This window comes from Trachypithecus francoisi, unplaced genomic scaffold, assembly GCF_009764315.1.
Source record: "Trachypithecus francoisi isolate TF-2019V2 unplaced genomic scaffold, Tfra_2.0 Lachesis_group17, whole genome shotgun sequence".
Classification (NCBI taxonomy): domain Eukaryota; kingdom Metazoa; phylum Chordata; class Mammalia; order Primates; family Cercopithecidae; genus Trachypithecus; species Trachypithecus francoisi.
In genome coordinates this window covers 47,991,511-48,011,868 of record NW_022681462.1, presented here as the reverse complement: position 1 = coordinate 48,011,868, position 20,358 = coordinate 47,991,511, and the positions used below count along the sequence as shown (strand labels likewise).

Sequence of the window (20,358 nt, the reverse complement as noted above, 5' to 3'; positions counted from 1 at the left end):
GGAATTAGACTATAATTGATATCTACAGCAATTTAAAAACATACTTAACTGTAGCTATTAATACATGCAGAAAAAATGTAGTTGGATTTTATGCTTGCTACTTCCTCACTCTTGAGTAAATTATCCTTTCTATGTATCAGTTTCCTCATCTGAAAAAAAGGCATTCTGGTAATATACACCTCATCAGGCTGTTCTGAGGAATGTGATAATACACGTAAAACGCAGTCCCTGGCACACTGTAAATGTCTAACGTTTGGCGGTTATTACTGGCGTTTCCCAGCCGGTTATTATTTTTTACATGTAAGCAGGTTAATTCAGAGCATTACTTCAAGACACAAATACTTGAATACCTATTTGTCCAAGGAGCCTGGGTTACAAGGAATTCACTAAATAAAGCCTCTGGTCTTATGTTATATAGAAGGGCGATGAAGAGATAAGAAACAGGTTAAACAAAGAAAAATACGATAATTTCGGACACAACCACTGCCATATTTAGAGTACTGTATACCGGCCCCCCGCGCCAGAATTCTTTCCCTTGAGGCTGCCCCAGGAATCCCTTTGACTTCTGCCGTTGGACGTCACAGAAGGCGCGACCAATCGTGGTCGGCTCCCGGAGCTTCACTCTTCCCTCCCTGCAAAACTTGACACGCCATTTGTTTCTACGCTTGACATCGTTCTCTTTTCTCTGGTCCCTGCGAGCTTTTGACCAGGCCCCAACACCCGCATCAGCTGCGAAAGAAAGAGCGCGGCATGCGGCGCACTCAGAGTGACGACACACTCGAGTCTCCGCCCCAGTACGTCACTTCCGGAACGCTTCCTTCGCGGGGCTTTGTGGGTAGCCGACTGGGGTCTCCTGGCGACGACGATGGCGGGGGATGTGGGCGGTCGCAGCTGCACGGACTCGGAACTGCTGCTGCACCCGGAGCTCCTGTCCCAGGAGTTCCTTCTCCTCACTCTAGAGCAGGTTGGGCGCGCCGGATCGGAGGGAGGGAGGGAAGGAGGGAGGGCAGGCGGGTGGGCCTTCCCAGGTGAGGCGCTTGCACCTGAGCTTGCCTTAAGTAGCCCTCGGCAACCACTGACACTCCCGCTGGGTTTGTGCCACTCTCCACCCACGCAAACCAGCCAGCTGTCCCCTCGCTCCCGCTTCTCGCCCTCTATCCGAAAAAGAGATGTCCGTAGAATATCAGAAATGCTTGGGAAATAGGGCTTATCTATCTGAGTCCCGATGGCTTGTAAAGAGGAATCCCAGGCGACACCCCCTGCCTGTATGTAAGCCCTGACCTGAGGAAGAAAGGAAGTGGAGAAGAAGCGTAGAATAGACATGGAAGGTAGAAATCATGGACTGTCAGGACTGGAAAGCATCTGAGAAACCGTCCATTGCACACCCTCTCTAATCGTTTAAAGATGATTAAACAGTTCCAGAGAGATGAAGTGACTTGTTTAAGGTCACAGCATCTGTAAATGGTACTGCCAGGAGGAGAATTCAGGGCTCCTGGCTGTCCATGTAGTGCGTGCTCTTTTCCAGCTGGTGTGGCCTGTAATAATAGGCGAAAAATGAGAAAGGAAAAAAGTGATGTTTTAAGTGATAGAGAATTACTGAAAGTTTCCTTGGGGTTTATGTAGCGTATTTTGTTGTTTTCCATATGGTTTTCCCCTTAGTACCCTATCTTTCTTGAATTTCAAGTCCTCTTGCCAAGTAGAGCTTATTTTAATTATGTTAGTAAGTTTTTACCTGTGGTTGTCAAACTTTTTAGGTACTTAAGAATCAGTCGAGGGCTTGCTAAAACACAGATGGATGGGCTCCGTCCCCAGTTTCTCGTTCAGTAGTTCCGGAATGTGGCCTGAAATTTTGCATTTTTAACCAGCTCGTTGCTGACCTAGAGAGCACGCTTTGAGAACCGCTGTCCTAAGGCAATACTTTCCAAAGTAAGGGGCCTATAAATTCTCTGGGAATGTTATCCAAGAGAATCCTGGGAGTTTCCCCTACCTCTGAGTGAGTACAGGGTAAAAATAGATGAGTCCAGTATACGAAAGAGAAGTAAAATGTGCTTTTATTAGTTTTTGTTGGAGGACATAGGCTTGTCAGTTGTACTAAACACAAATGTTTTCAAGCCTTTCTGAGTTGAAATTGAAGAGCCTGTGTGAACTCATTTCCATTCTCATTTTTCCTTCTTAAATCCAAACTCTGTCTTCATGACTACTACTGTGCTTAAGCTATGTTTTTCATGATGTCAAGAACAAACTGGAAAATGAGGAGGAATTTGGTGATTTCGATAGAGATGGTTGGACAGTGACTGGAGGCTTACTTGAAAGGACCAGTGAAAATGGGGTGCAGGCTTCTCTAATGATGTACTGCTACTGTCATCAGTACGGGGATAACAGTTTCTATCTGTGGTATTATTTGAAATTTTAGTAGTTAACTTCAATTTAGGAAGCACCAGATTAGAGAAGCACGAGAAATAAAAGACAGACTGAGACCTTCATCCCACTAATCTGATCATGATAGTAACACTCAAAGTAGCTTATTGACAGAATGTGGTGATTGTTAATCATTGTTAGCTTTCTTTTGTCTGTTTTTCCCGGGCGGTCTCCCGTTTTCAATCCCCTTTATATATTAAGATAATATTACTGGAAATGATCTTTCATGCTTGGTGTGTTGGCTGAGCAGTTGTGGACAGCAGTCCTTGTCACACTGAGAAAATATGACCATTGTCTTTAAGATGAGGCTGAACCTAATATTTACAGAATTCAACCTATAACACTGCCTCTGAGTGCAAGTGTTTTGTGAAAATGGTTTTTTATAATTTGTTATTTAAGCAGTAATGTTTTACCATGTTAGGTAAGGTGGTTACTTACTAAAATCAAAAATATTGTTTTGAAATTGCTTTTGTTTCCTTTCCCACAGAAGAACATAGCTGTTGAAACTGATGTAAGAGTAAACAAAGACAGTCTTACTGACCTTTATGTCCAGCATGCAATACCATTGCCTCAGAGGGATTTGCCGAAGAATAGATGGGGGAAAATGATGGAAAAGAAAAGAGAACAACATGAGGTTAAAAATGAGACTAAAAGGTACTTTTTGGTGGTTCTAGTTTTCAATTTATCTTACATAACTAAACAGTTATTGATTTTTCCTGAAGTAAACTTCAGTAAAAAAGTTATTTACTCAATAACTATCTATTGAGCACCAGGCACTGTCCGTATAGCAGTGAATAAAACTGACAAAATTCCCTGCTCATATTTTTGTTGGGAGAAACATAATAACACAGTTAAGATATGGTATTGTTATATAGTAATAAAGACCAGGGAGAAAATTACAATTTTTGGTAAGTTGTCCAGGAACAATCTTAGTGAGAAATGACATTTTAGTAGAGAGACCTGTAGGAAGAAGAGAACAAGCTAGCATTCCAGGCAGAATACAAGAGGCTGGATCTTGAATGTGCCTATCATATACCAGAAACAACAAAGCAGCCATCAGGGCTGGATGGCGAAGTAGGAGGAACGAGTTGTATTGGGGGCGAGCGGGAGAGATTGTCAGATCATGGAAAGCTTTGTAAGTCATTGTAAGGACTTTGGCTTTACTCTGAGATGAGAAGCCACTAGAAGGTTTTAAGCAGAGTGGTGACATCATTAGATGTACATTTTGACAGGATGACTCTGGCTGCTGTCCTAAGAAGTGATTTAAGGTGTGTGGGGAGGGGAATGGGCGTGTATAAGAGTGGAAGCAGGGAAACAAATGAGAAGGCTGTACTGTAATCCAGGCAATAGATGGCGGCAGCTTTGACTACAGTAGTAAATTTGGTAGGTTGGAGCATGCATGTTTGAAGATAGAGCCAATAGGAGTTCCTGAATTTTGAGAAAAAAGTCAAGTCAGGTAAAACTCTAAGGTCTTTGAATAATACACAAATGAAGGGCCTCTTAACTAGCTTAAGTTATGCTATTTAAAATTATTTAATTTCAAAAAAATTTTTATGAAACCACAAGCAAGTGATTTTTCTTTTTTAAAGAAAATTACATTTGATTAATCAGTGTTGTTGATTGGTTAATAAGTACAAAGTGTCCTAAGTTCCTTAAGTGAACTCTTCTGTGTCTATTATATCTCAAGTGGATACTATTGATCAATTAATTTTTTTAGTACCTTCTATTTGTAAGACACCATCATAGGCAATCCACTAGAAGCAGTGAGAGAATATAGAGTAGGAAGGTGGGGGTAAGGGGAGTATGTTCCTCTGAGTTTTAATCTCTGTTTTACAAAGAAAAACTTAAGGATTGAAATTATTCTCCACGTACGAAGAATACATGTCTCCTCATTGTCTTTTGGAAAATACACACACGGTCTGACCTTTGATCAAGAATGCATTTCAGATTGACCATCATTTTAGCTTGGTGGTTACTTTTACTTGTACAGACTATGTAGTGGTTTTAACTTTCATAAATATGGCTTACACTGCATATGACTTTTAATTTACTTTTGCTGTTATTCAGCCAGTATTTTCCTCTTGCTCAGCACATTCAGGCATATTGTTCTAGTAAGCAAAACTTTATGTGCTGGTCATACTTTCCTTTGAAGCAATCTTCGTACAACTGTCTTGATTAGTCCCCCAAAATCATTTTGGAAAGGATCTTTTGACTGTTTTTTAAATTCACAATTGGATCAGAGCATTAAAACTGGAAGGATCCAAGAGATCATCTTGTATTGTTGAACTACTTATTATTTTATCTGTGGAGGAACTGAGACCCTGAGAAGAGCTATAACATACCCACGGTCACACAGAGCTAGGACCAGGTCCATAGCAACATAGCCCAGTGCTTCTCAAACTTTAATGTGCCTCTTGAATCTTAGATTAAACAAATTGTCAAATTGTCAAACCCTGCTCTCAGTCCCTGTTTCCCTTCTACAAAGGCAGTGAGTATGAACTTATTTCTCATTTTCTACCAAATGATGTTCAGTGATGACCCAAGAATTGTTGAGTTTGGCCAACTGCCTAGGAATCTGGTTCAAAGGTGGGTTTGATGTATTAGTTCAGGTTGATGCCCCAGATTCTCCATTTCTTACAAGCTCCCAAGATAATGACGTTGCTGTGCTGGTGCTGCTGGTCCCTGGATCACACTTTGAGTGGCAGGGCTAAAATGTTCTTCCTGATAACTGGTTATGTCAAGTTCTTTTAACATGTTTAATTAAAAGGATTTTTTTTTTTTTTTAGGCCAAGCGCAGCGGCTCACGCCTGTAATCCCAGCATGTTGGGAGGCTGAGGCGGGTGGATCACCCTGAGGTCAGGAGTTCAAGACCAGCCTGGCCAACTTGGTGAAACCCCGTCTCTACTAAAAATACAAAAATTAGCTGGGCATGGTGGCACGCACCTGTAATCCCAGCTACTCAGGAGGCTGAGGCAGGAGAATCGCTTGAACCTGGGAGGTGGAGGTTGCAGTGAGCCGAGATCGTGCCATTGCACGCCACCCTGGGCAACAAGAGCGCAACTCCCTCTCAAAAAAAAAAAAATTTTTTTTTTCAATTGATCTGTGATATAGCTTGAGGTATAATAAGTAGTAAGCAAATGAATGCTTTCATTACTATTAAGAGTGGAAATTAGGTTTCCAGGAGGTAAATATGAGACACTTGCCAAATTTTACAATTCAACTTGTACAAATGTCATAGTTACAGTTAGTTTAGAAAATGCCTTGGCTTTAGAGACCTTTATTGAATGGAGTAGAATGCTGTGCCTCATTTGTAGACTGCTACTGTGGTAGTCTTGATATAGTTTTATAGTTTATTATCCTTTTTAAATAATAACAGATTGCATGGTTAAGATAACCCCATCAATAAGCTGGTGTTTTTTAACTAGGAAATCTCATTTTAAGTTCCAGGGCTAGACGGTTAATTGATGTTTTAAAAATAGCTGCATCTTGTGTATACATTAAAGCTAACTTTGAATTTCTTGTACATAACTATTTTAAACTTTGAAATGAAACACTAGGAAATTATTTCATTTAGAGTGAACATAGAAAATTTCATTTTTAATAGTTTCACTTAGAATATTGGGGCCTGACCTTAAGTCTGTCTGTGTGATAAGATTAGTCTTATCAATAAATCTTTTTGTTTACTGTTTAACTTGAATTCCAGTGAACTTGAATTTCAGATGATATTTTTCAAGAGTGCATCTCTTTGATTTCAGGAGTAGTACTGTAGATGGGTTAAGGAAAAGACCCCTCATCGTATTTGATGGAAGTTCAACAAGTACAAGCATAAAAGTGAAAAAGACAGAGAATGGAGATAATGATCGACTCAAGCCTCCCCCTCAGGCAAGCTTTACCAGTAATGCCTTTAGAAAATTATCAAATTCCTCTTCGAGTGTTTCACCCCTAATTTTGTCTTCCAATTTGCCTATGAACAATAAAACGGAACACAATAATAATGACACTAAACAGAACCATGACTTAACGCATAGGAAAAATCCTTCAGGCCCTGTGAAGTTGCCACCATTGTCCCCTGTTGGAACTACTCCAGTGAAGTTAAAGCGAGCTGCTCCTAAAGAAGAAGCAGAGGCCATGGTAAGTATGGGGGTAGTTTCCATGCTGGTAAGTGATCTGAGTGAAACCTGACCAGTCTGCCTCATGGGAGGGGGTCGACTGTGCTACATTCTGTTCTTGAACCCTTTTGATGGGCTGTCCGATTTGTATAATACATCTCATTACTCCAGTACTTGAATCCTGGAATTTTAAAATCGTGGTGATTAATGTTTTTAAAAGTTCACTCAAGTTATTTCTGCTTAAAATATGTAGAGAGAGGATCTATTAGGCAGTTTTCTTAGATTTTTCTCATTTAGTTCCTTTAACTGTCTTGGAACTAAAACAGATAAATATTCCTTTATTAGCAAGGTTTAGAACATTAAGTAATTTGTCCAGGGTCACACATTTATTAAGTAGCATTTGGGGCCTGACCTTAAGTCTGTCTGTGTGCATACCTTAAACCCACACCAGAATCTTTTTAAGATTTACCACTTGCCTCACCTACTGCTCAAGTTACCTAGCTTTGTGGGGATAGCAGAAGTTGGGGAAATCTATTATGTTGTGCTCTACTATGTTGAATCATTTGGATGCTTGTTGGCAAATTTGGTACAGTTAACACAATGTATTGGAGTTTAATTTGTGAGATGATTTTTTATATATACACATATATATGTAATATATAGGCTCTTCAGTAAAGTGCTTTTACTTTTAAATACCTAGTAGTTTAATAGCCATTATTCCTGTAGTATAGTTGGCTTTGGTATTATTATCATCTAATCATGTATCAAAGTGATCAAAACTTGGAAAATTCAAACATTCTAAAATAGTAGACCCTGGAAAAAGAAAACCACCTGACTTGGTCATGAGTTTTACTTTCATTAGTTCATTGAATCCTGTCAGTAACCCTATGAAATAGGCATCTTCATTATTCCTATTTCACAGATAAGGAAACAGAAACTTAGTAAATTTAAATAAGTTTGTCCAGAGTTCCAGTGTTATTAGTAAGCGACCAGACTGCAATTTGAATTTAGGTTTCTTTGATGCCAGGGCACACACTCTGGAGGCCATGCTTCCTCCATACACCTTTCAGCTACCTTTGTGGGAGAGAGGAGGAAGGTGTGGGATAAGAGTTAGAAGAATAAAGCCACATTTCAAATATTGCCATAAGGAGTAAGCCTCAGAGAATTTTTTTTTTTTCAGGCTGTTAAACAGCATTTCTCTACCCTAGAAAATTTTACTCTTTTATAGATACGAGATATATATTTTTGTAGAGACAGGGTTTCACCAAACCTCTTGGCCAGGCTGGTCTCAAACTCCTGACTTCAAGTGATCCGCCTGACTCGGCCTCACAAAGTGCTGGGATTACAGACGTGAGCTGCCTGCCTGGCCTGTTTCCCGCCAACTTTGGATTGCAGAGTTGATGGGGGAGATGGACTGGACAGGGAGAAGGCAGATCTGGAGCAGTCAGTGGTTTTCAACTCTGATTGTATGTTAAGATCACTTGAAGAGCTTCCAAAAAAAAAGCAAAAAGAAGTCAGAGCCTTATCCGCCTACCTTTTATGGATTCTGGTTTAATTGGTTCTAGGATAAGACCAGGCCTGGGGCATGTTTTAAAGTGCTCTGAGTTATTCTAAACTACACGTTTGAGAACCACAGCGCTAGGAAACTCACCACCTTCTCTTTGAATATATTCCCACCAGATGGCAGCAGTGATCTTCCATTAATATATTAATAGTAAACCTTGGTTGTTTAAAATGTTCATTTTAGTATATTCCTACAAGTATAAACTGATTTCTGTTCATGTCTTTCAGAATAACCTGAAGCCCCCACAAGCAAAAAGGAAGATACAACACGTTACTTGGCCCTGAAGAAGTTTCCAAAAATGTAAATATACTGTAACTGTAGTTTTTCAAACATGTTCATATATATTGACAATATTTACAGAAATCCTGATTATTGTGGAATTTTCTTAAGAGGTTCCAAATAGGTTTAAAAAAATAAAGGATTTATTTTCCTTCCCTTCTTCCCTCCCTCCCTTCCTTTTTTAAAATTCTTGCCTGTCTTGCCCTGATTAGGAAAGAATAACTTTTAAAACCTATGGCTTAATATATGTCATTTATATTGACCCTACTGAAATCATTATGTGCAAGTCTGCTATAAAGCATCCATTGAATTGGCCAGGCGCAGTGGCTCACGCCTGTAATCCCAGCTCTTTGAGAGGCTGAGGCGGGCAGATCACCTGAGGTCAGGAGTTCAAGACCAGCCTGACCAACATGGAGAAACTCCGTCTCTACTAAAAAATACAAAATTAGCTGGGCATAGTGGTGCATGCTGTAATCCCAGCTACTCGGGAGGCTGAGGCAGGAGAATCGCTTGAACCCGGGAGGTGGAGGTTGCGGTGAGCTGAGATCATGCCATTGCACTCCAGCCTAAGCAACAAGAGCGAAACTCCATCTCAAAAAAAAGAAAAAGCCTTCAGTGAATTTTAGGAGTTACTCTCATTAGCCTTGTTCAGAGTCTTTGGGGGAATTTGAGATTTTTTTAAAAACTCAAATATTTTACTAGTTTGTCTGCCATTTTAATTTCTTTTACAAAGCAGAAGCATATAAGAGTTTATCACAGTATTTTAGTAAATATTGCAACATTCATCCTTAAAGGTTCACCAAGAAAAGCATCTTTGTAGTACTGCTGGAAAACTATTGAGAATATACAGATAAAAATGTTGTTCTTTAATTGCTTACATTGCTTCTTCCCATAAAAAGCAAAAAGGAATCAGTGCTTGCTATTGTTCCTTTCCTTGAAGTTGTAACAATTGATAAATATATTATGAGTTGACTGGTCGATTCTACACCTGGCCCATCCTTTAGAATGTTCTTGTCATGCAGCAGTCCTACCTACTCTTTTCATGAGCAGTCTGTGATCTCACTCTGTGAGTTCAGCTATTACTCGCTCTGGGGAGCTTAATCTTTTCAAAATGAAGTTGATTTAAAAAATCTTAGGCAGAGTAATCATGTTAGAGGTGGTATTCGATGGAAGAAAGTTTAGAGAATTGGGAGTGGGGGTAGAATTCTAGAATTTATAAGAGTCCAGGAAGCATAGCAGTCAGGGGCAAAAATTAGTGTAATACGGCGTAGGCAATAGAGGAGCCACTGGAGTCGAAAGTCACTGCAGAGTGCAACATAGGAAGATGGACTCCTAGCTTACATGAGATTCCCTACAGCTATAATATAGACACTTCCCACAGGGCTGTTCCACACAGAATTACCTGCTAAGGTTTTTTGTTTATTTTTGTTTGAGTGGTATTTTCACTCCAGTTGTATAATGGAAATCAGTGGGAAGATAGGGTTTACCTTATATTCATGAGTTCTAGTTTCTACTGTTCTGCTGTGTGTTTCTAAGCAAAAGCAAAGGGTACTTCATACTTTTTTGTTATATGATTGATCTTCAAATTGAGATTTACCTTTTTCAACATGTTTTAAAGTAGTCTTATTTCTCTTTCGATTTGTTAAAACAAACATTTTAGTTCAGCTTTGAATAGCCGTCCAAAAAATTAATTCAGCCTTGCAGGTAAGTGCCATACTAAGACTTTAACCCAATAGTTTTTAATCATTTTGCCTTTATTCCAGACTGTAAGTCTGTACACATAAGATAAAACATTACTAAGTATTGCATAAATTAACGTTACAGTAAATTATTATCTGCAGGGCTGATAGACATAATAATGTTGGTGGGCAACTGTGATCCTATACATAAATATATGCAAAAGGAGATTTTAAAAGTGCAGATTTTAGAGTAGATTGACAAATTTTATTTTATATTCAGTTGTCCTTTCCGCTTCCTTCTGTGTATCTCTCTTAGTTGAGAGAGAGTTAGCCATTTGACGATTTTAAGTCAGTGGGAACTTATTTTTAGTTACTCAATAAAATTAATATTTTATTTGTATTTTAACTTACAGAGTAGGTTGGTAATAACAGCTGAACTGTGTAACATTGTTGCTTCAAATTGAAGTTTATATTATGAACATTCAGAATCAGTGCTCATGTAGCAGCATATTATTGAGCTATTTTGAGTTTGAAATGATGTGGAGAAACGCTAAGCCATTTACTATGTGTTAACATAATCCCACCTTCTTAGAGCTTTGTTCATTCTGAAGGTGTATGGATACAGCTTGTCTTGAAATGTCTTTCTCCACATAATGAAGTGTGCTGAATGCTGGGAATCTGGAGCAGCAGCCCTGGGAGCCCTATGTTTTGAAGTGTTTTGGTTTGCTTCAAAGGTTAGAAGAACTTGATATGTATGGCAAACAACTTTAGAATACTAGTTACTCACTAACATGAGGCGGGTAATGTTGCTCTTGATTCTATATTCCAGTAAAGCCAGCTTTTCTTATTGGAGTAGGCAAATGAATGGCATTAGAGTTAGTGGGTGGCTTGTAAGTTGTAGTTATAGTCACTTTACCACTTCCTGCCGTTAGCAGGCATCCTTGTTTTTTCTTCCTTTCCCTCTTTGTTCCTACTTTACCCTTTCTCCTTACACATTTTCTTTCTCTATTTTAATTCTCCTTCCTCCTTACTGTAGAACCCAAGCTTCTGGCTTAGGTTTGCAAGTCTTACTGCTTGGCCCTCCTCATTCACTGAGGAGTGAAGATAGGCTGACCCCCTGTCCTCTTGCATTTGAGGGATCATAGACTGCTGTGTGAATTCTGGAAAGTCTCAGGACCCTACAGCACCAGGGCACTGAATGACTTCTCAATGGCTGTAAAGACAGTACAGTTTTCCAAAGTAGCCTAATTCATCTGGACAGCTACCAGGCACTTTGGAAAGTTGGTTCAGTTACTACTATGAGGCCATAATATATTTGCTAGTATTAAAATTCTTCAGAATTGGAATTATTATTTGAAATAATATTTTGGTTGACTTAAGTTTTGAGAGACGATTCTAAAACTGATCTAGAGATGCATTCAATAGCAATGTGACCTTTTAAAAACTTACATTAAGTAAAACTGCCAGTAGATTAAATCATATATATATATATATATATATATATATGTAAGAGCTTCCTCTATTTACTACTGTTGAACTTCAGTAATTTTTAGAGGCTAAATAATGGTCAAAATGTTTTTAAGTGTGCTCTTTTATTAAATGCTTGTGCAGGTTTTGTAATTCAGTACAGAAAAGTTTAACCTTGTACATTTTGTATGTAAAAAGTCTTTTAAGTAGCCTTATCCTTATTTAAATAAACAGAATAAAATTACCTTGAGTAGGTCTGTTATTCTTATTAAAATGGAAAAATGCTCTGTAATGACTTGATCTGTTTTTATTCGAGTAAACAATTTTGGAAAATATTCTTTATAGTACAACTTTCTGTACCTGGATTAAGATCAGATGTGATTCGAGTAGTCCAACCATGTCTTGCAGTCCTTCTTTGAATGAGGGGATGGCTGGAGTAGTCTGGTGCTGGGATATCATGGTGCTGCAGAGCCTGATACGTTGACTGTCACTGCATGTTGAAGGATGGAAATAGAAGTCTCTGAACCTTCCCATGTCATGTTAAAGCTCTTAACAAAATGAGACAAACTAGAGATTCAGTTGAGAGATTTTATGTTAGAGTGATCTGAAAAAAAGTTAATTACTGAACTGCTCTCTTAATATTATTATATTTAGAGACTGACGCTCTAAATTAAATAACTTAGAAAAGACTCAGGTAACTTTCTACTTTGTCTTTTGTTTTGTTTTAGAGATGAGGTCTTGCTCTGTCACCCAGAGCTGGAGTGCAGTGGCATCATCATAGCTCACTGCAGCCTTGAACTCCTTGGCTCAAGCGATCCTCATGCTTCAGCCTCCTGTAGCTGGGACTACAGGCAGGCACCACCACACCCAGCTTCTACTGTACTTAACACGTAGATTCTTCATTTTTTTTTGTCTGGACAGAAGAGACAAAAATCTTATTTCCACTTAGATTGTTTTTACTGAAGTATATTTTACTAACTAAAGTGCATTACTTTTTCAGTTTTTTAATAACTTGATCATCTTATTGTGGAATGAAAAATAGAGATTTGAATTGCCTGTATATTTGTTGAGTACCTACTATGCTAGCTCTTGGGAATGAACAAGGCAGATTAAGTACTTGCTCTCATAGAGAAAACAGACAAGTGAACCATGAAATAATGGATAGTTGGTAGAAAATAAAACAGGGTCATGAAATGGTGAAGGACAAAGAAAGCAGGATGAGGAGCTATTTTAAATACAGTGGTTAGGAAAGGCCTCTGAAGATACTATATTCTGAAGAGAGCATGACTAAGGCATAACTATGGAAAGCTTTCAGGAGAAGGATTCTACGTGTGTCTGATTTTAGATGGCTGCATAGTCCTCCCATCAAGGCTGGAGTCAGCTTCCCACCACTTGTATATGGAGTGGCCTTGTAACTTGCTTTGATCAAGTGAATGCTTCTACTCTTACACTTGGACCTCTGCTTGCAGCCCTGTGAAAAAGCCCAGGCTACCCAATGGAAATACATGGTTCTCCCAACACCCAGCAGCTGGCACTGACTGCCAGACATGTGACCACTAGTCACCTATCCCTGGTCTAGCTGCCAGCTAACTAAAGCTGCATGATGAGCTTCCTGGTGGAATCAGTCCAAATTGATGACACTCAGAATCATGAGTGAATAAAGTGGGAGTTATAGAAAGCTGCTAAGTGTTGGGGGTAGTTTGCTACCCAGCAGTAGGTAACAGGTACCAGACAAGGACAAAACATGAAAGCCCTAAGGCTTATTAGGTTCTTAGAACAGAAAGACTGGTGTGGCTCTAGTGAAGGAAAACAGGGGCAATGGTAGTATAAAATGAAGTCAAAGAATAGGCAGGACCAGATGATGTATGACCCTACGTAGGACTTTGGATTTGATTCTAATACCAGTTGGAAGCTGTTTGTTAGCTCTGTTGAGACTTAACCGAGCATTCAGTTTAATCAAAAATAGACTAGTTGAGTAAGTCGATAATAGCCCTATCTTTTATCCTCAAGTATAATTAGCCAAATTTTGTTTTGTTTTTTTAATCTTCAGGTAAATAGTTTAAACTAAAACTTGACGAACAGTTAAACCTTTAGGAAAGACTTTAAAATGCTTTACCAGTTATGGTGAAAGACAAATACTTTTCATAAATATAAAACCATCCTATCTTTCGAAGCCTTCTGTTATGTCTGTTCTGCCTTGCTATGTAATTTTTTAGACAGTTAGATTTTTGGAGACATTGCCACAGTAGTACAGATTTTTTTTTTTTTTTTTTTTTATTTTATTTTATTTTATTTTATTTTTTTTTTTGAGACGGAGTCTCGCTCTGTCGCCCAGGCTGGAGTGCAGTGGCCGGATCTCAGCTCACTGCAAGCTCCGCCTCCCAGGTTTACGCCATTCTCTCGCCTCAGCCTCCCGAGTAGCTGGGACTACAGGCGCCCGCCATCTCGCCCGGCTAATTTTTTGTATATTTTAGTAGAGACGGGGTTTCACCGTGTTAGCCAGGATGGTCTCGATCTCCTGACCTCGTGATCCGCCCGTCTCGGCCTCCCAAAGTGAGTAGTACAGATTTTTAACATAGCCCATACTGTTTCCCTGCTAACATACATTTGTATGGTACCTTTGTTGAAATGACTCATTGTTAACTAAAGTTCATAATTTTGTTCGATTTTCTGAGTTTTTCCCTAGTACCCTTTTACAGTGCCAGGATCCTACCCAGGATACCATGTTATTTCGTTGTCATGTCATGTTAGGCTTCTCTTGGATGTGACAGTTTCTCAGACTTTCCTTGCTTTTGATGACTTGACAGTTTTGAAGAGTAATGGTCAGGTAAATACCTGGGGAATGTTCCTCAATTGAGATTTTTCTGATGTTTTCTCATGACTAGACTGGGGTTGTGTATTTTGGGGGGAAGGCCACAGAGGTAAATTGCCATTTTCATCACATTATTTTGAGGACACATACTGTAAACATGATACTACTTTTGAGGTTAACCTTAATCTCATTTGGCTGACAGTGTTTGTCATTTTTTTCCCACTATAAAGTTATTGCTTTTCCCTTCTGAATGTCACTTTTGCTCCCTCCCCCACCCCCGCAAAAAAAAAAGGTTATTCTGTTTCCCCTTTTCATACATACTCTGCTCTTTGGAACAAAGTCATGTAAGGAATGCGGAGTTACTTTGCTGGCGAAGTACCTAAATTATTTGTAATTCTGCACAGGAGACTTATCTATTCTCTACCACTAATTTTATTCAATGATGTTTGTCAGTATGACTCATGGATACTTAGTTTATATTTTGGGTTAAAGTCTCATGTGTGTTTTCGTTTCTTGTTTTGTTTTTTAACTCAAATTCTTTCTTGCATCGGCCATTGAAAGCTCTTTCAGTTAGCTCCCGTTTCCTTGTGATTTTCCCCATCATTGTGTTTTCTTTGAACACTTCCTTTCTGGTACTATAGGATGCTCTAGTGTCGTTTTGTATATTTCTTGCCCAAGCCCTAGAATGAATTATTTCTCTAAGAAGCCTTGGCTCCTTTTATTAAAAACTGAGATCTGGGTACTAAGTATGCTGATTGCTACTGGGGTGTCATTGTTTTTAGGCCTCCTCAACTGACAGAGCAAGGAAATATATGTACGTATATTAACCCCTGTAGGTGTATATTTCTATAGATTTATCTATGTGTAACCATCTGTATCTATAGTAAGTAAAACATGAGTTCATACTATGTCTCTAACTCGATTACCGTATTGATCATTCCAGACTTCCCTTGCATGTCTGTAACCTCCCACTCCAACAGTGAGAAACATGGCTCCAGCAACCACCATCCATTTACCCAGCAGTCATTGCAGGAGTTGTTAGCCTGTAGCCATGTGGGAAACGACTTTATCAGCTAGATGAGAGTGATTATTAATTATTAATTATGAGGGTGATTATGTTATTCCTTTTGCCTTTAATCTTAGAGACTCCAACTCATTTCCAATGTTGCTTAAGTCGTATCATTTAAGATAGTTTCGCAGTTTTGTTTTAATGAGAAAGAATGTCAAATTGACTTTTCTCTATTAACAACAAAATCAATCCCTAGACAACAGTGATTCACCAGTTTTAAGGTGTCTGCTCTATACTTAGGCTCTAAATATGGAACTGAAGTAAATAAAACATGGTCCCTGTCCTCAAGGGCCTTTTCTTCTTCTTTTGTTTGGGTTTTTTTTTTTTTTTTTGGAGATGGAGTCTCACTCTGTTGCTCAGGCTGGAGTGCAGTGGCAGGATCTCGGCCCACTGAAACCTCTGCCTGCCGAGTTCAAGCAATTCTCCTGCCTCAGCCTCTCAAGTAGCTGGGACTATGGGTGCGTGCCACCACACCCAGTTGATTTTTTGTATTTTCAGTAGAGAGGGTTTCACCATGTTAGCCAGGATGGTCTTGATCTCCTTACCCTGTGGTCTGCCCGCCTCTGCCTCCCAAAGTGCTGAGACTACAGGCGCGAGCCACCATGCCTGGTAGGGTATTTTCTTCTTCTTTTTTTTTTTGAGACGGAGTCTTGCTCTGTCGCCTGGGCTGGAGTGCGGTGGCTGGATCTCAGCTCACTGCAAGCTCCGCCTCCCGGGTTTACGCCATTCTCCTGCCTCAGCCTCCGGAGTAGCTGGGACTACAGGCGCCCGCCACCTCGCCCGGCTAGTTTTTTTTTTTGTATTTTTAGTAGAGACGGGGTTTCACCGTGTTAGCCAGGATGGTCTCGATCTCCTGACCTCGTGATCCGCCCGTCTCGGCCTCCCAAAGTGCTGGGATTACAGGCTTGAGCCACCGCGCCCGGCCTCTTTTCTTCTTCTTAATCCTAGTTGTTCAATCTAAATAAAAATTTGAGAAGGAATCTGAAGAACATTTAATAATTAAAGTCACAGTATTCTGTGCATTAGGTAGTTCACTAGTTATATCTTTTAATTCCTTGAAGCCTAGAGAAACCAATCAAAAACAAACGACTGGATTACTCTTGTAGAAGATCCTCTCTGTCTTAGCCCCTTTTCTCCAGCTATAACAGAATACCACAGATTAGGTAATTTATAAAGACCAGTTTATTTGGCTCACAGTTCTGGAGGCTGGGAGGTCTAAGAGCATGGCACTGGCAGCTGGTGAGGGTTATCCCGTGGCGGAAGGCAGAAAGACAGCAGTGAGTATGCAAAGCACAGAAGAACTTGGGCTGAACTCATCTTTCTTTTTTTCAAGTCAAGAAATCACTTCCATAATAACTGCTCCTGTGATAATGGCATTAATCCATTCATGAGGACAGAGCCCTCCTGGCCTAATCTCTTCTTTAAGGCCCTATCTCTTCATACTGTGTCTATGGTAATTAAGTTTTCAGCACATGAACTTTTAGGGGAGACGTTCAAACCATAGCATCCTCAGAACATAGTGAGTAAAATTCATACATGCTAATAGATGCCAGGGATGAAGTCAGTCTGCTCTTATTGTTATAATGGAGTTCTAGTCTCAATTTTTTTTTTTTTTTCACTGAAAGGTCACTACATACATTTTTGGATGTCATGTGGACATTTCCTTCTCAGTGTTTAAAAACTCGTGTATTTAGAGATGGCACTTGCCCCATCTTCATCTCTGTGTGTAAGAAAAGATCCCATGTTTTAGGGGACAGTAGGCTAGGAGTCAGGATTTCTGATTTCTAGTGTGTTGGCCTCTTTGCAGTCTTGAGTAAGCTTTATTCTTCCTGGGCTTCCACTTCCTCCTTTGCAAAGCAGATGGATTTCACTCTTATCCTTAAGACTCTTACAGATCTTATTTCTTGATATTTCTAGAATTAACCTTATGCTTATCCCTGAGCCTCTGTAATCTGTCATTTAATAACCAGGCAGAAGATGAGAGGTGCCCTCAAGTCTGAATGGGCATCACTAAAGATGATGAGAATTGAGTATATATTTTAAGTTTCTAAAGTAATACGATTAAGTGATATGCAAGTTAATATAACTTTTATTTTGCTTTAGTATAACTAGTTTTACAAAGTTTTGTCCAAAGGAGTTAGGGTTTATTTATTGTGCTGACTCAAAGACTTGAGGGCAGCCCTCTGCTTACAAATTGGATAGTGTCTAGTTGTAGCAAGTCCGCAATGTGTAGTACATATACCTTGGGCTTCATTTTTGTGATCACAAGGATTTCTCTGCTAGTTTTCTAAAGTTCTGCTCTACTAACAGCACTGAGTTCTTTTGCAGGTATTCCTCTAAAGTTTTTCCAGAGATAAAGGGCTAAGGGCAATATTGAGGGAGTAGTAACCATTGTAGTTCCAGGGTACATTGCACCACAGCAGATAGGTTTACTACTGAGTTTCTTGCCTTGTTCGTGGTTCATGTAGAATGATTGCCTCATCAGTGAAATTGTTTCTTTCACTTACTTCAGTGACTACATTTTCATGGTTTTGGTTGAGGGTAGACTAGTTCTATTAAGAATTTTCTAATATCTTGGCCAGGCGTGGTGACTCACGCCTGTAATCCCAGCACAGGGGACCCAGTGTGGGCTGCAACAGAAACATCAGGCAGTAGAGACTGACCCCCAAAGGTTTCACATATTGTAATAATCAAAGATCAAACAAGTTGGCTTGCTGTTTAATGAAAAAAAGACAAGCTTTAAAGTAACTCAAAGTGTACTCAAGTGAACTCAAGTTCAAAGTGTCACATTTTAAATTTTTAAAATTTTTATTGAGTTATAAAATGCTGTAAAGTTAGAAAAGTTCTACGTTATATAGCTCAGGAGAAAAAAATGTGTGTGTGTGTGTGTGTGTGTATCACTACCCAGAACAAGATACACAGTACAGCACAGGTGGCAGGTTTTTCTGTAACGGTCCAGATAGTAAAAAATTGCCAGCAAACCAATGCGTAAATGAACATACATGGCTGTGTTTGAATAAAACTTTTTTTTTTTTAAGAAAACAGACCAGGTGTGATGGCTCATGCTGGTAATCCCAGTGCTTTGGAAGGCCAAGATGGGGGATCACTTGAGCCCAGGAGTTTGAGACCAGCCTAGGCAACATAATGAGACCTCATCTCTACAAAAAATTTTTAAAATAGCCATGCATCAGCCAGGTGTGGTGGCTTACACCTGTAATCCCAGCACTTTGGGAGGTCGAGGCAGGTGGATCACCTGAGGTCAGGAGTTCAAGACGAGCCTGGCCAATGTGGTGAAACCCTGTCTCTACTAAAAATACAAAAATTAGCTGGGTGTGGTGGTGGGTGCCTGTAATCCCAGCTACTCGAGAGGCTGAGGCAGGAGAATCGCTTGAACCTAGGAGGTGGAGGTTACAGTGAGCCAGGATCATGCCACTGCACTCCAGCCTGGGTGACAGAGCGAAATTCCATCTCAAAACGACAACAACACACACACACACACACACACACACAGAGGCAGGCATGGTGGTGCATGCCTGTAGTCCCAGCTACTTGAGAGGCTGAGGTGGGAAGATCACTTGAGCCCAGAAGTTCAAGGTTACAGTGAGCTGTGATCATGGCACTGCACTTCAGCCTAGGCAACAGAGTGAGATCCTATCCCTAAAAAATAAACTAGGAAGGAAAACAGGCAGTGGGCAGAATTTAGCCCAGGGACCGTAGTTTACAACCCATCATACAGAATATTTCCAACATCTCATTGGTTTAGTTTTGCCTGTTAGCATTTGTTTTGTGTACTTTTGTATGTGTATGTTTAATTTCCCAATTCAGTAAAAAGTCTTAATCATATAACTATATTATTTTACATCTAGCCAGAGTTTTCTTATTATCTTTGGCGTTCAGCATTTTGAATGTGATGGGTCTGGGTATGGTCTCAGCATTTATCCTACTTTGAGTTTATTGAGCTTCTTAAATATGTAGATTCATATTTTTCATCAAATCAAATTTGGAGGCTTTTTCAACCACTAACTCTTTTTCTTCTTTTTCTGTGTTAAGAAGTTCTTGCTATGTTGTGCGGGCTGAAGGGCAGTGGCTGTTCACAGGTGCTGTTTTCTCACACTGCGGCCTCAAACTCCTAGACTCAGGCAATTCTCCCACCTCAGCCTCCTGAGTAGTTGGAACAACAGGCACATGCCACTGCACCTGGCTAGTCATTAACTCTGAAAAATGTTTTCTCCTGTTTTTTTTTTCTCTCTCCTAGCCTTCTAGTCCTTCCATTACACATATGTTGGTATGCTTAATGGTTTCTAACCTTTCTCTGAAACTCTTTTCATTTCACTCTTTTTGCTGTTTTTCAGATTGTATAATTTCTGTTGTTCCATCTTCAAGTTCACTGATTTTCTTCTCCCAACTCAAATCTACTATTAAGCACTCTAGTGACTTTTTATTTTCATTTAGTATATTTTTCAACTTCAGAATTCCATTTGATTTATTAAAAATAATTTTTCTCTCTTCATTGGTTTGTTTGGTGAGTAAAGTCATCTCTTGGTATCTGTGGGGGATTAATTCCAGGACCCCCTACAAATACCAAACTCCGTGGATGCTCAAGTCTCTTATAGAAAATGGCATAGAATTGCATATAACCTATTCACATCATTCTGTATACTTTAATGTCTACATTACATATAGTAATACCTAATACAATGCCTACACATCACTTCATCTGCATGGATTCAACATAGTATTCAGCATGTGGAAAATCCAAGTTTTGCTTTTTTGGAACTGTGTCAACTTTTTTTTTTCCTAAATACTTTCGATCCACAGTTGGTTGAATCCACAGATAAGGAATCTGTGGATATGGAGGACCAACTGTAATTGTTCTCTTACCTTCCTTTTTTAGATATGATTTCCTATAGTTCTTTGAACAAACATGTTTTTATGTTCAGCCAGTGTTTGGTCAGAGGTTC

General features: G+C 39.4%; 1 protein-coding gene across 5 annotated transcripts in view; it reads left to right on the top strand.

The window, feature by feature from the left end:
• Window positions 1-643: 643 nt before the first annotated feature.
• CUNH2orf49 (chromosome unknown C2orf49 homolog) overlaps window positions 644-20,358 on the top strand; it is a 35,355-nt gene continuing 15,640 nt past the window's right edge. The window contains exons 1-5 of one of the 5 annotated variants that reach the window (XM_033175576.1): window positions 644-964; window positions 2,906-3,072; window positions 6,174-6,300; window positions 6,427-6,549; window positions 8,319-11,760. In XM_033175576.1, the coding sequence (XP_033031467.1) occupies window positions 866-964; window positions 2,906-3,072; window positions 6,174-6,300; window positions 6,427-6,549; window positions 8,319-8,375 (573 nt within the window). In that variant the 5' untranslated portion in view covers window positions 644-865 and the 3' untranslated portion in view covers window positions 8,376-11,760. Of the gene's footprint in view, window positions 965-2,905; window positions 3,073-6,173; window positions 6,550-8,318; window positions 11,809-20,358 lie in introns of those variants that run through there. The other 4 variants (XM_033175573.1, XM_033175577.1, XM_033175575.1 and 1 more) reach the window with 4 other exon arrangements.